This window comes from Lemur catta, chromosome 17 (genome assembly GCF_020740605.2).
Source record: "Lemur catta isolate mLemCat1 chromosome 17, mLemCat1.pri, whole genome shotgun sequence".
NCBI classification, from domain to species: domain Eukaryota; kingdom Metazoa; phylum Chordata; class Mammalia; order Primates; family Lemuridae; genus Lemur; species Lemur catta.
This window is the reverse complement of record NC_059144.1, coordinates 21501057-21513636: the sequence shown is the minus strand read 5'-3', so window position 1 is coordinate 21513636 and position 12580 is coordinate 21501057. Positions and strand designations below refer to the sequence as shown.

Sequence of the window (12580 nt, the reverse complement as noted above, 5' to 3'; positions counted from 1 at the left end):
CCAGCATGTGATCCTGGGCAGGTCATTTCCCCGCTCTGCCTCAGTCTCCTTAACTTTAAAATGGGTACAATAATAATAATAATGATAGGGCCAACCTCACAGGCCCAACAGGAGGATTGAACCAGCTGCTGCATAAGAAGTCTTGGCCCAGGGCCTGCACATGAGTGGCTGGAGGTCACAATGTGACCCTGAGATCCATTTCCAATTGTCTGGGATGTAGAACATGCCCGAAATGACAAAGGCTGGGCAGGGATCCAAGTCATCCCTACAGAAAGAAGCTAACAGAGCTGCAATCTCCCATCCTGGTTCTGGGACTCTACAGCAACAGCACTGCATTTCCTATAGGACACGCTCTGTCCTGTCCCCTGCTGGCTGGGTGTGGGGGGGCCAGAAGAGGGGCCTATGGGACCGAGGAAGGATGGCCCTTCTGAGCTGCGAAACTGCAAGCAGACTCCGTCCCTGCGTGGGCTGGGCACAGCCGTTTGGTGAATACCTACTGTGTGCCAGGCTCATTCGTCTTCACCCTAATCCTGTGCCCATCTTACTGACAAGGAAACTGGAGCTCCGAGCAGAAGTGACTTGCTCAGGTCACTCAAAACCAGTGTGGGCCACCCTGGGCTGGGAACCCCAGGGGTTCACAGCTGAGGGGCCGAGGCTCCTCCAGGGGTGCGAGAACTTTGCCAGCAGGAACTCCGTGCAGGGCAGATAGCCCAGCGCCCCCGTGCCTGCTGGTCTCGGAAATGACCATGGCGCCTCCTCCCTGCCGGAAGGGAAGAGGGCCCTCCCTGGCTCTGTCCTCTGCCTGGGCTCAAGCCCAGCTCGGCACGGACCCCTTGGCAGCGTGCAAGGCAGGACAGGAAAAACAACGACCAGAAGGAAACTGGGCACTGCCTCCCCGTCCACCATAGCGTCTGAAGATCTCCAAGGACAGTCAGAGACTGGCCCGTGAGGCTCCTCCTGCAGCCCCTCTCGGCCACTAGACTCCCTTCATCCATAAAGTCAGGTGAGCAGTGCCTCAATATCAGAACAAGGGCTTTGCAGATGAGAAAACTAGACCCAAGCCCGGTTCCAGCACTTGCTGGCTCTGTGACCCAGGATGAGTTATTTAACCCTTTGAAATCTCAATGTGATCACCAATAAAGGGGGTTCATATAATCTATCCACGAGGGCTGCTCTGAGGAATAAATGATATAATGCTTGGGCTGGTGGCTGGAACATAGTAGGTGCTCAAATATTCAACAATTTTTACTGCATTGTCAGGACAACTGCTTTGCCTCTGTGCACTGATTTTATTCATGTTGGCCCAATCGCAGGGCTTTTGCTGGATCTGTTGAGCCTTTGGGTTTTGGCTATGGTCCCTAGTTTAGTGCCGTTAGGTCACCCAGTAAGTCCCTGCCCTGATCAACACGATGCTCATTCATGCATTCATCCCACTGAGGCACCGGGGCAGGAGAGGTGGGTCCAGAGATCAAGGCCGCAGACCACAGCTGGGCTTGTCGACATCTACGTGGCCCAGCAGCAGCACAGGGTCTGGCACACACTAAGTGCCTATTAAGTGCTTGGTGGATGAACAAACAAATCCAAGGGTCCAATGAGTGAAAAGGGAGGGAGATGAAGGAGTGAATGACTGAATATATTTGGGGAGTTGCACCTGCCCCAGCAGGGCTGGAACGCTCCCCTCAAATACCTACCCCCGCACCCCCCGCCCTGTGCAGGGAGGGCCGTGTCCCTGGCTGGGGTGAGGAAGGAGGCTGCTGGAGGTGAGGGCTCCTCTCCCATCTGGGCCGGCTCCTTTCCTCCCAGGCAGATGCCCCATCTCCACCACGGCCTCCACCTGGGGAGGCAGCCTGGTTCCCACCAAAAAGTCATGACCCATGTGGGTTCCTGGATCCTCTTGGGTTCGTGAATGACTTTATGGATATCATTCCTTCCCATCCCCTCTGTGAGTCCTCAGTTCCCTTCTGCCCCTTTCTCCCTGGAATCCCTTCCCTGTTTCCTCCCCACCCGATGGCTGTGTCCAGAAAGGCCAACCCCAGGCAGCTTGCAGAATTCCAACATGCACAAAAGAGCCCTTAATCTCAGATCCACATGGCGCCCTGCACCCTGATGGAGGCCAATGGGAGCAACACACCAGACTGGGAGGCAGGAGCCTTGTGGCCTGGGGCTTGTCCCTTTCCCTCCCCAAGCCTCGGTGGGCCTGGGCCCCTCTCAGCCCTCACAGGTGACTTAACAGAAGCAGCTAGCACCTCCCTAAGTGCTCACCCACGTGCGGAAAAGCACTTTGATTATTATCCCCATTCTGAGGCTCAGAAAGGAAAGGTCACTTCTCAAGGTCACACAGCTAGGAAGCTGCAGAACCAAGACTTGAAATCAGGTGGGCCAACTCTGAAGTCTTGCTCTCGACCTGACCCTGCTATACAGGCTCGAAGCCTGAAGACACATTACATGAACATCAAGAATGAAGGGATTAATAATAAGCCCCAACACTGGGCTTACTGTGCCTGTCTCATCAGATACTCTCAGCTACCCCCAAGGTAGAGGGGCTGAGATATTAAGGGAGGCGAGGCAGCTGCGGCTTCCGGAAACCAGGGCAAATCCCCAAAGCACAAACAAATGCACTCAGCCATGAGGTCACTGTTTACAGCGCTGGGGCCTGGCTTCTGCCCAGCGCAACCAGCAGCCTCTGGCTTCTGCTCCCTGTGCATTGGGCCCCTCAGCTCCTGGGCTTCTGGCTGCAGGGTGTCCCTGTCACTCTGATCCTCAGGGTAGGGGATGGGAACTCTCACTAAAGTGTACCCACTGGCCAGGCAGCATTCTGGGCTCTGTGTGGCTGAATCCTCCCAAGAACCCCATGAGGGTGGGAACATCACCCCCATTTTACAGATGAGGAAACTGAGGCTCAAAGAAGGGAAGCAACCAGCACAGGTCATCTAGGAATTAAACTCAAAGCCAGAATGTTTACTCCAGCAACATCTGTATCTAAGGAAGGGAACGTGTCACTGGTATGTCCTCAGCCTCCTATGAGAGTCACTTCGGACAAAAATTTAGATCCCAGACTCCCTGGACTTGACACCCTTCTGTCAAGTCCTAGTTCTTGAAGGGGCCTGGGAATCTGCATTGTGAACATGTCCTCCAGATGATTCTCATCCACCCTGGGAGGCTGAGATTGTGGCCTGCCCTGCCCTACCCTTGCCTCCAGCCCCCTGTCCTGCACCTGGTAAGTTCTCCTGAGCAATAATGAAACCACAACCAAAATGTGCTTATTTGGTGGGTGAGCACCCGCTGCCAGACCTAGTGCGCAATACTCTCTCCGCTTGAATTATTTCATTTTATCATCACACAAATCTCTAGAGGGAAGGATTAGTTTTATCTCCGTTTTCCACACTGGGGAAACGGGCTAAGAGATGTGAAGGAGCTTAACCCTCACACCTCTGCCCCTGCCCCTGCCCTCCCCATGCTGGGCAAAGTCCCTGCTGAGGTTCTGCAGGTCCTGTCAACTGTGAGGACCAGCAGAAAGTGCGAGAGTCTGGGGGGGGAGGGGGGAAAGGCCTGAGGTTTCATTCATGACCCCCTCACCAACAACCCACCTTTCCAATAGAACCACTGGAGCTCGAAAGCCCTGAAGGTTCAGCTGGTCTAAGCCCACATTTAACAGAAGGGGAAACTGAGGTACCAAGTGGTGGGGCCAGTGGGAGCATGGGCCAAGCAGCTGGCAGGGCAAGTCCGGAGAGCCCCAGAGATACCCTCCCAGGCAGCTCCCGCCCCCTCCCCACCTGGGTCCGTCAAGCCCTCCCCAGCGAGGCCAGGGAAGCCAGCATTCTGAGGACCTCCTAAAATGCCCCAAAGGTCACCAGCACACGGGCGAAGGGTGGCGGCCAGAGGCACCCAGCTCGGGCCCCAGGCCTGAGGATGAGCTCAGCGCTCCAGCCGCAGGGGTGGGGCGAGGAGGGAGGGAGGGAAGGCGGCGAGGAGGATGCTGATTGGCTAGTTCAAATCCCAACAGAAGGGGCCCCTCCCCTCCGCCCAAACTCGGGAGAGCCCCGTCCCCCCCCCCACCGGCGCGCGGGCCCCCCCTGCCCCCGCGGAGGCGGGCTTCGGCCTGCTCCGCCCCAGCGGGTCCCCATCTCCTGGGAGTCTGACTGTTTTGAGTCCCTCCCAGAAATCCTCAACTACCTAGGCCCCGGCGCAGATTCGCAGATTCGTCCGACCTTCTCCGGCTCTCCCCTGCCTCCCCGCTGCTCCCCCCACCCTCCCCTCTGCGTCCCCTCCCAACCCGGGGGCTGGAATTTGAATAATCCCGGGAGCTGCCCTCTCAGGGAGGCGCGCTTTGAACTTGGAGACAGACCCTTCCTGGGGACAGTTTCCCCACGTGCACGACAGAGCTACACTCCCACTGTGCGCGATCAGGACAAGAGCTGACACACACCCAGAGCTGACACACACCGTCTAGCGCCCCTGGCCCCAGGCCTCCCAGATCACAACTCCTGGCTGGTCCCGTAATGAAGATTTTTTTTCTTTTCTATTCCACTAGAAAGGCTGTAGGGCTTAGAATTTGCCAGTGTCTTCTAGCAGAAAGGGGGGAAGGGTTCCCTCCAGGTATGTGTGTAGCTGAGTCCCCTCCTGCTGGTCCCCCTGGGCCCTTACGGCTGCAGCCACGTTCCTGAACCTTCTCCCGCCCCCTTCCCGGCTCATGCCCACGCCTCCCTCGGGTGCCAGGGCCCCATTCCCAGCTCCTCCTTCCCCCTGATCCACAGGGCTGAGTTCTGAGGGAGGGGCGCCATCGAGTTCTCAGCTCCCAGACCCGGGCCGCCACAGCGGGGCAGGGTGGGCTTCTCTCCAGAGGCCCCACCCTCCCCCAGAGGGCTCAGAGAGCCCCGGTCAGGTACTGCCTTTCTCTAAGCCTCAGATTCCTCACCCAGAAAATGGAAATAATAATAGCTAACATTTTGAGTGTTTATGGTGGCACCTATATTATCTCATTTCATCCTCACAGTACCTGTGAAGCAGGGGTTGCTGTCAAACCCATTCTATACACGAAGTAACTCAAACATAGGTGACTTGCTCGAAAATTACAAAATTCTGTGCACATTGGTGCCCAGATCTGAACCAGCCCTGTCCAGCTCCAGGCCCTCACCGCTCTCCATCAGCGTAATAAAGAAACCTCCAAGCAATGTTGCTGGGACTGCACACAGCACCAGGCGTACGGTGTATGGCAGCAGGACTCATACTATGATGTCACTCTGGGGTGTCCCCGGTCGAAGGCCTGTTGGCTCACCAGGGATCCCTGCTTAGCAGATGAGGCAACTGAGGCCCAGACAGGGGTTGCAGTTTGCCCACAGACGCACAAGGAGGGAGTCACAGGGCTGCCCAGGGCCCCACTGTGTTTCGTGGTCCCACCTCCCAACCAGGGCACCTGTGAGGGCCAGGGGAGGCCCCGGGGCTGACCTTGACGTCCTGCTCCAGACCGCGGATGAGCTCGCCGTCCACCTGGCCGGTCTGGGCGGCGCGGAGGCTGCGGCGCTCGGCCTTGCGCAGCCGGTACTGCAGGATGCGGCAGGTCTTGCTGGCCTGGTCCAGCTGCTGCCGCAGCTCCTGCAGCTGGTACACGTCCTCCTCCATGTAGACGTCCCGCATCTCCAGCATCTCGGCCCTCAGCTCCTCGATCTCGTCCTGCAGAGGGAAGGTGTGGTCAGGCCGCCGGGTCCCCAGGCAGTGGCCAGGGTGCCTGAGTGCCCACCACACCCAATGCTGAACAGGGCACCTCAGGGGGCCTAGATGTGGCAGGCTCAATAACAGACCCCCAAGATGTCCACCTCCGAATTCCCAGAATCTGTGAATATGTTACCTTACGTGGCAAAAGGGACTTTGCAGGTGTGATTAAGTTAGGGATCCTGAGACAGGGAGATTGTCCCAAATTATCTAGGTGGGCCCAGTGTCATCACAAGGGTCTTTCTAAGAGGGAGGAAGTGGGAGGCAAGGTGACAAGGGAAGCAGAGATCGGAGTGAGGTGCTTTGAGGATGGAGGAAGGGACCAAGTGCCACAGGGTACGGGCAACCTCTAGAAGCTGGAAAAGGCAAGAGAAATCTTTCTCCTCTAGAGCCTTCGAGAGGAAGACAGCCCTGCCAACACCTTGATTTTCAGACCTCTGACCTCAAAAATTGGAAGATATTAATCTGGTGCTGTTTTAGGCTACAAATTTGTGGTGATTTGTTACAGCAACAATAGGAAACTAATACATGGGGCAGCAGCAGGGAGGGACAATGAGGACCAGACCCCTCTGTATCTTCTGTGTGGAGTCTCAAGCCTCACTGGGGAGATACACAGTAAACCAACAAATTAAAAAAATTTTATACCATTAAGTGCTATGAAGACAGAAACAAAATATGATAGTGTTATAGGAGAAGGTACCGTGTTAGGGGACATGGTCAGGGAGGCCATCTCTAAAGAAGGGACACTTGAGCTGAGACAAGAAGGAACAGCCATGCAGAGAGCGAGCCAGGGAAAGATTATTCCAGGCAGAGGGAACAGGGTGTGCAAAGGCTCAGAGGCAGGAAAGAGCTGAGTATGTCAAGACACAGCGGGGAAGCCGAGGCAGCTATAGCAGTAATTTGAGAATGAGGGACAGTCAGAGGACAGCCAGACAGGGCCTTGAAGGGCTGAGTAAAGAGTCTGGGTTTGAGTTTTAAGAGGACGGGGTTAGAGGTGACCTCACTTCCTCAGGACAGCTCCTGCCACCTCTGTCACCAGCTTCCTGCTATCCCTCACTTCTCCTTTGTAATCATTAAGTACATCTGCAATTTTGGTGGGTTTTTTTTATTTGTTTGTTTGTTTTAGAGACAGGGTCTTGCTATGCTGTCCAGGGCTCAAGCGATCCTCCCGCCTAGGCCTCCCGAAGTGCTGGGATTACAAGCGTGAGTCACCTCGCCCAGCCCAATCCTTTATCTAATAGTTTGTCTCCTGGCCAGATCGTGCTTGCTGCCCCACCTGCTGTATCCCCCACGGCCTAGCATGCAACAGGCTCCCAGCAAATATTAACTGGATGAGCGCATGCCTGTCCAGTTAGGTAAAAAACAACACAAAAGACATACCAATGTGCAACCATCATTAGACACTGAGCGTAAGGGGGGAGTGGAGTGGAACTATGCAGAAGAAATGTATAATTATTAGGTCTCATAAATATGAAAATGGAGTCACAAAGGGGAATAATAATATCTACTCTTAGTGTGACCTAACGGTTTAAATAAGATGGTACATGCAAAAGAGGAACCGAGTCACCAGGGATAAATGACTTGCCAAAGGTGTCCCTAAGGAGCCACAGAAGGTACCCAAGGATAGCAACACTAAGGGGAGCAGGGAGGTGGGTCCAAGGAGTGACAGATCACTCTGCAGGCTGCAGAGAGGGGCCACACCCAGAGAGCTGGACCTCGGCCCTCTGGGCCTCCCCTTCCCCAAAGGAAACAGGCATGAAGGGACTGGGCAGGGGGTCTCCTCTTCCCCCCTCCACATGCTTCCACCACGAGGGAGCATCCACTCTGCCCCTCTGGGGGCACCTCTAGCACCCCTCACCCGCCTCCCCTGGGGCTGGGGCTGGGAGGGGGCACAGGGCTGGCTCGAGTCTGGGAAAGGAACACACGGAAGTCTCTCTCTTCACACGCACCTGCCCACAGGCAAAGGCGGGGGCAGCTGTCCCCGGTGGTCAGCTTGGTAGGGCTACTCCCTGTGGGGAAGGGGCAATGGCCTGGCGCTGTCCAGAGCCCCCCGAGACTGAGGAGATTTAGTCCAGGGCAGGGCTGGGAGTGGCACCCTCCTGGCCAGTTCTCGGCACTGTGAAGGCTGACCGCGGCTTTCACCCCAGTCTCTTTGACTCCTGGGCCTAATTCTCAGCTGGTTCTAAACTCAAGACAGGAAGGCAGAGATGACAAATATCTGCTTCTCCCAACCCCCACAGCTGCTGTCCCATTCCCACCGTCGGCCAAAGGGTTTAATCCCCACTTGCCACCACAGCCTGTCTCCCGGGGTGTGCTGCGGCAGCACCCCCAAAGCGCTGCCCCTGCCTGGCAGCTGCAGAGGAAAAGGCACCTCACCGGACGCCACCCCCACCTCCGTGCTAATATGCACACACACTCATCCCCCCGCCACCGGCGAAGTGGACAGAGCCAGACTGGAAAAGGGGGAAGTAGGACAGTCAATGATCACACCAGTTAGAGAAATGAGGAAGTGAGGCGTCTCTGCGCTGTTTCAGCTGCAGATTAAGGAAGCGTGAAGGAAACAGCACTCAGAAGTGCAAGCCTGTCAGCTAAACCCAAGCCAGCCTCCAGATGGGCCTGTGTTCAAATCCCAGCCATGCCATTTACTACAACTCACTTAATCTCTCTGCACTTACACACTGACAGGATCTGGTGATGGGGAGGATGTGAGGGTCTGAGTGGACCCCAAGCTCAAGATGAGCCAAGGAGAAGTACAGGGACACAAAAGCTCCTGAGGCTGGGCTGCATTAACAGATGCATGACATTTAGATCATGGGAGGTGACACTGCTCCATATAGGATTATACCCAGAACACCAGAATTATTTTGGGGGATCACTTTTTTTTAACTTTTAGATATTAATAACTGACTTTTCTATTTACAAAAGTAAAACATGATCAGAGAGATAGTTTTGAAAACACAGAAAACATAAATCATGCATAATTCCTCTATCTGGTCCTGAATCTCAGATTCTCAAAGTCTGGTCCCTGGACCAGCAGCATGAGCATCACTGGGGCATTTGTTAGAAATTCACAGTCCCAATCCAGACCTACTAAATCAGAAACTCACAATGGGGCCCCCCAATGATTCTGACATGGGACATTTCCTTCCAGCTTTTCTTTTTTTTCCCTAAAAGGGCAAGAGTCCTGTCTCTCAGCACAAGTCCCCAGCCCAGGGCCTGACAAAGCAGGGGCTCAGTAAGCAGCCACTGACTAAGTGAATGAATGAATGATCCTTCTCACACGAGCAGCTGTCTCCCCACGGCCTGCCCATCACCACAGTCAATTGGTGACAGTGCAGGATGCAGCATTCATGCCAGCTCCATCTCTCCGGGGTGGCCCAGGGGGGCCCAGGCCTCTCCGGGGTTTGTCCCAGCTGCAGGCAGAATGCGGTCAGCCCCTCCTGGCACGGCCCCCAGTGAGGGTGAGCTGACAAAGACAGGCTTGTGGCCCACACGGGCTGGGTCTGCTGGCAGCAGAAGCTGGTGAAATCAGGACTGGGGCAGGGAAAGGGGCTGCTGGGGCCTGGGGAGGGGACCCAGAGGGCAGGGCCCTGTTCTACTCCAGAGGTTCACAGTCCTCACCAAGCCCAGAATCCTCTGAGGCTCCTCAGTCACAGGGTCGGGCCCCCATCCCAGGAAAGCTCTCCAGTGGCAGATCCAAATGAAGGAGCTGGGAGCTGGGGGTCTGGGTTGCTGCGGTGCACAGATAGCTCAGCGGCCCTGCAGAGCCTTCCCTCACTCAGACCCCCCCAACCATGCAGAAGTGGGGAAGGAGAGGCCAAGCTCCACAGACTCAGGAGGCCTCGTGGCTACAGGATAAGGTTACAGAAGCCCCCCTACCAGTGTCAGTGGGGAGACCCTGAACCTCATCCTCACTGCAGACAGCAAAATGTCACACTGCCTGGAAGCACTCACCTCAGAGCCTAGGGGGCCCCTGATGGTCAACCCCTCCACAGTCTGGCCACCTCTTTTAAGTCAACCTCTCTTCCCCCGGCAGCTTACCCTGATTATTTAACCTAGACTGAAAATGGGGAATTGGGGACGGCGGGTAGGAACAGGCACCCACACTGCCTCAAGGGTGGGCAGCGCTTCCCTTTCTAGAGGATGTTTGTTTTGCTCTGATTGCACAGGAAATACCTGTTTATTGGAGAAAATCTGAGAAAGGCAGATGGCTTTCTATCTCCTCTACTAGTTCTCAGTGGCTTCCACATAAGGTCCAAGGCCCTTACCCTGGACCCCGAGCCAGCCCCGGTCTCCTCCCTGCTCCTGTCTTGCCCCTGCCCTCCCTGGTCCAGGTGTGCTGTGACTACCAAATGGCTACCACCTACTGGGAGACTCACTAATGACCAGGCCCCAGCACAGGCAAGGCACGTGCATTATCGGTTGACAGTTTAATCCTCTTATCAACCCGTGAGGTAGGTGCGGAAAATGTGTCTATTTTGCAGATGAGGAAATTGAGGCTCAGAAGTTCCTCATACCTGCTCAAGCGAAGGGAGGACCGGAGCTGAGTTCCAAACAAGCCATGGAACCCTAGGCCAGTGCTACCTCCTGACTATCTCATCCTTCCAGAACATTCCCTCCTCCCCCAGACTGACTCAAACCCTACACTCTGAATTCCACAGTCTCCTGTGCTAACAATTTTAGGTTGTATTTGCCTGTTTCTGAGTCTACCTTCCCCAAAAGCTAAGGGGAAGGGCAGGGCCTGGTCTGATTCCTGCCTGGTCCCTAGCGTTGCCCAGGACAGGACGTGGAGCAGAGAAGGCCCCGGTTGCTGTCTACAGGTAGACATGTGAATTAAAGAACTAGGATGGCTTCTGCCCTGCCCTGTCCCTATGCACAGCCTGGGGCAGTGAGCCCTTCTGATCCCAGCTCCAAGCCAGCTACAAAGGGTCGAGGAGAGCCTGGGCAGATCCAAAGCTGGTCTCAGACCCCCACACCACCCTAGGAGGGTGGGCAGGGTCTGTCTACCCAGGGAACCTTCTGCTCACCCACCCACTCCCTGCCCACAAAGTGCACCTCCATCCACCCCCTGCCAATCCACGAGGTCAGCCTGCAGGAAGCAGCCTTCAGGGACATAGCTGCTCCCATCGATGGGACTGGTTCCCAGGAACCCTGGGGGAATTGTCCAGGAAGAGGCTCTTGGTCCAGGCTGGGTTGCAGGGCCAAACATGAGCTCACACTACTGCTAAAAATAGCAAGGCCTTGCACAGCAGCACAGGACTTCACAGTTTACAACGACATTCCATCTGAATCATCTCAGGGATCCTCACAGAAAGCCCCTGTTCAGGCAGGAATCACCCTCCCTGCTGCACAAAGAACAACAGAGCAGACAGGGCAGGTGGGCTGTGCCCACGCGCACACAGAGTGGGGAGGGGGTGCAGTGAGAAACCTCTAAGCAGGACCAAACCGCTGACTTCAGGATTCTTCCACTGTACCAGTGGGCAGGGAGTCCATCAACTTGGAAAATCACAGTTTTTACTCTCGCTAACCTCTAACTAAAATTTAGCATTTCCTTCCACTCTGTGCCTATGGAATAAACAGTGGTTCCAAGAGTAGTACCTGTGACTTTGCCACCAAAAGAAATCACAGGTATTTTCATATCATATAACAGTTGTTGCAAAAATGTCACAATATTACGTACACTCATCAGTACTTTGAACTTACAGTAGTTAACAGACCTGTCACCAGAACTTATGAGTTAATAAACACAGATAGCCCTCTCATAATTATGAAATATATTTTAATAAATGTATTTCAATATATCTGGTCTCTTTTGTATTTCATTTTAAACATTTTAAGACATTATTCTGAGAATTATTCTCAGCAGAGAGCTTAAGGGGGTCCGTGGCCCAGAATGAGATGCAGCCTCTGTTCTGCCTGGAGCCAGCTGACCGTTGATTGCCACCACGAAGGCACAAAGCCGAAGCAGCAGAGCTCTGCTCTCCAACCACATCCCACGTGCCCCAAGGAGGCCTGCTGTCTGTGAGATGCCTCCGCAAGTGTAAGACGATTAATCTCTGTCCTGTGAGGACGGATCTGGGCCCTGCAGGGACCCTTGCAAGTGACTCCAGACGCAGGAGTATGAGGGATTGGCCTGTAGGAGCTGGTGGGCTGCGGGACTGGAGATGAAAGGGACCAAGGTGAGGCCCCTCTGCAGAAGCAGAAGCACAGCACGTGGCAGTGGAGTGGTCTGAACCCAGCAACAGCTCCCAGCTGGCCCTGAGGGGACACGGAGAGAACCGAGGGGACATGAGGTTCCCGAAGACAGGAGGAGACCACCATGTAAGAGACTGTTCTAGAGTGGAGGTCCCCCAGCTACCTCCCACCCAAAGTCAGCCCCTAGGCAACTCCGATATGGGCCCTACAGACCACATTCTAGAAACCTGAGCTATACCAAGGCTGGGTCAGGAGCCCTCCCAGCTCCCATGGGACTCCACACTACCGGGGCCTCCTTCCACTCTGCACCTGCCTCCCACCTCCTCACCTCTCTACCTGAAAAGCCGCCTCCTCCACCAAGAAGCCTCCCTGGCTGCCCCAGGGTGTGGCCCTTCTGTTTGAACAATTAGTAAGTGCCTATGGTGGGCCTAACTCATCACCAAATTATTGGATTCAGTCCTCACAACGGCCACTCTGCTCCCCACTAATTTGTTCTCCACTCAATACAGGGAATGATTTGTTCTTTTTATTTCCCAGGTAAGTATTGGGAATGATATATTTTTAAACCACGTTTAAAATATGGTTTAAACTACTTAAAATTCTCTCCTGTTTAAGACCCTCCAATGATCACCATAACCTGGAAACCGCCCAAGTGTCCCTCAGCTGGTGAACGGAC

General features: G+C 54.9%; 1 protein-coding gene across 1 annotated transcript in view; it reads right to left on the bottom strand.

Moving 5' to 3' along the window:
• The window catches only part of SOGA1 (suppressor of glucose, autophagy associated 1), a 60454-nt gene that overhangs the window by 36298 nt on the left and 11576 nt on the right, over positions 1 to 12580 (bottom strand). The window contains exon 2 of the mRNA XM_045528635.1: positions 5446 to 5670. Coding sequence (XP_045384591.1) covers positions 5446 to 5670 — 225 coding nt within the window. The remainder of the gene's footprint in view (positions 1 to 5445; positions 5671 to 12580) is intronic.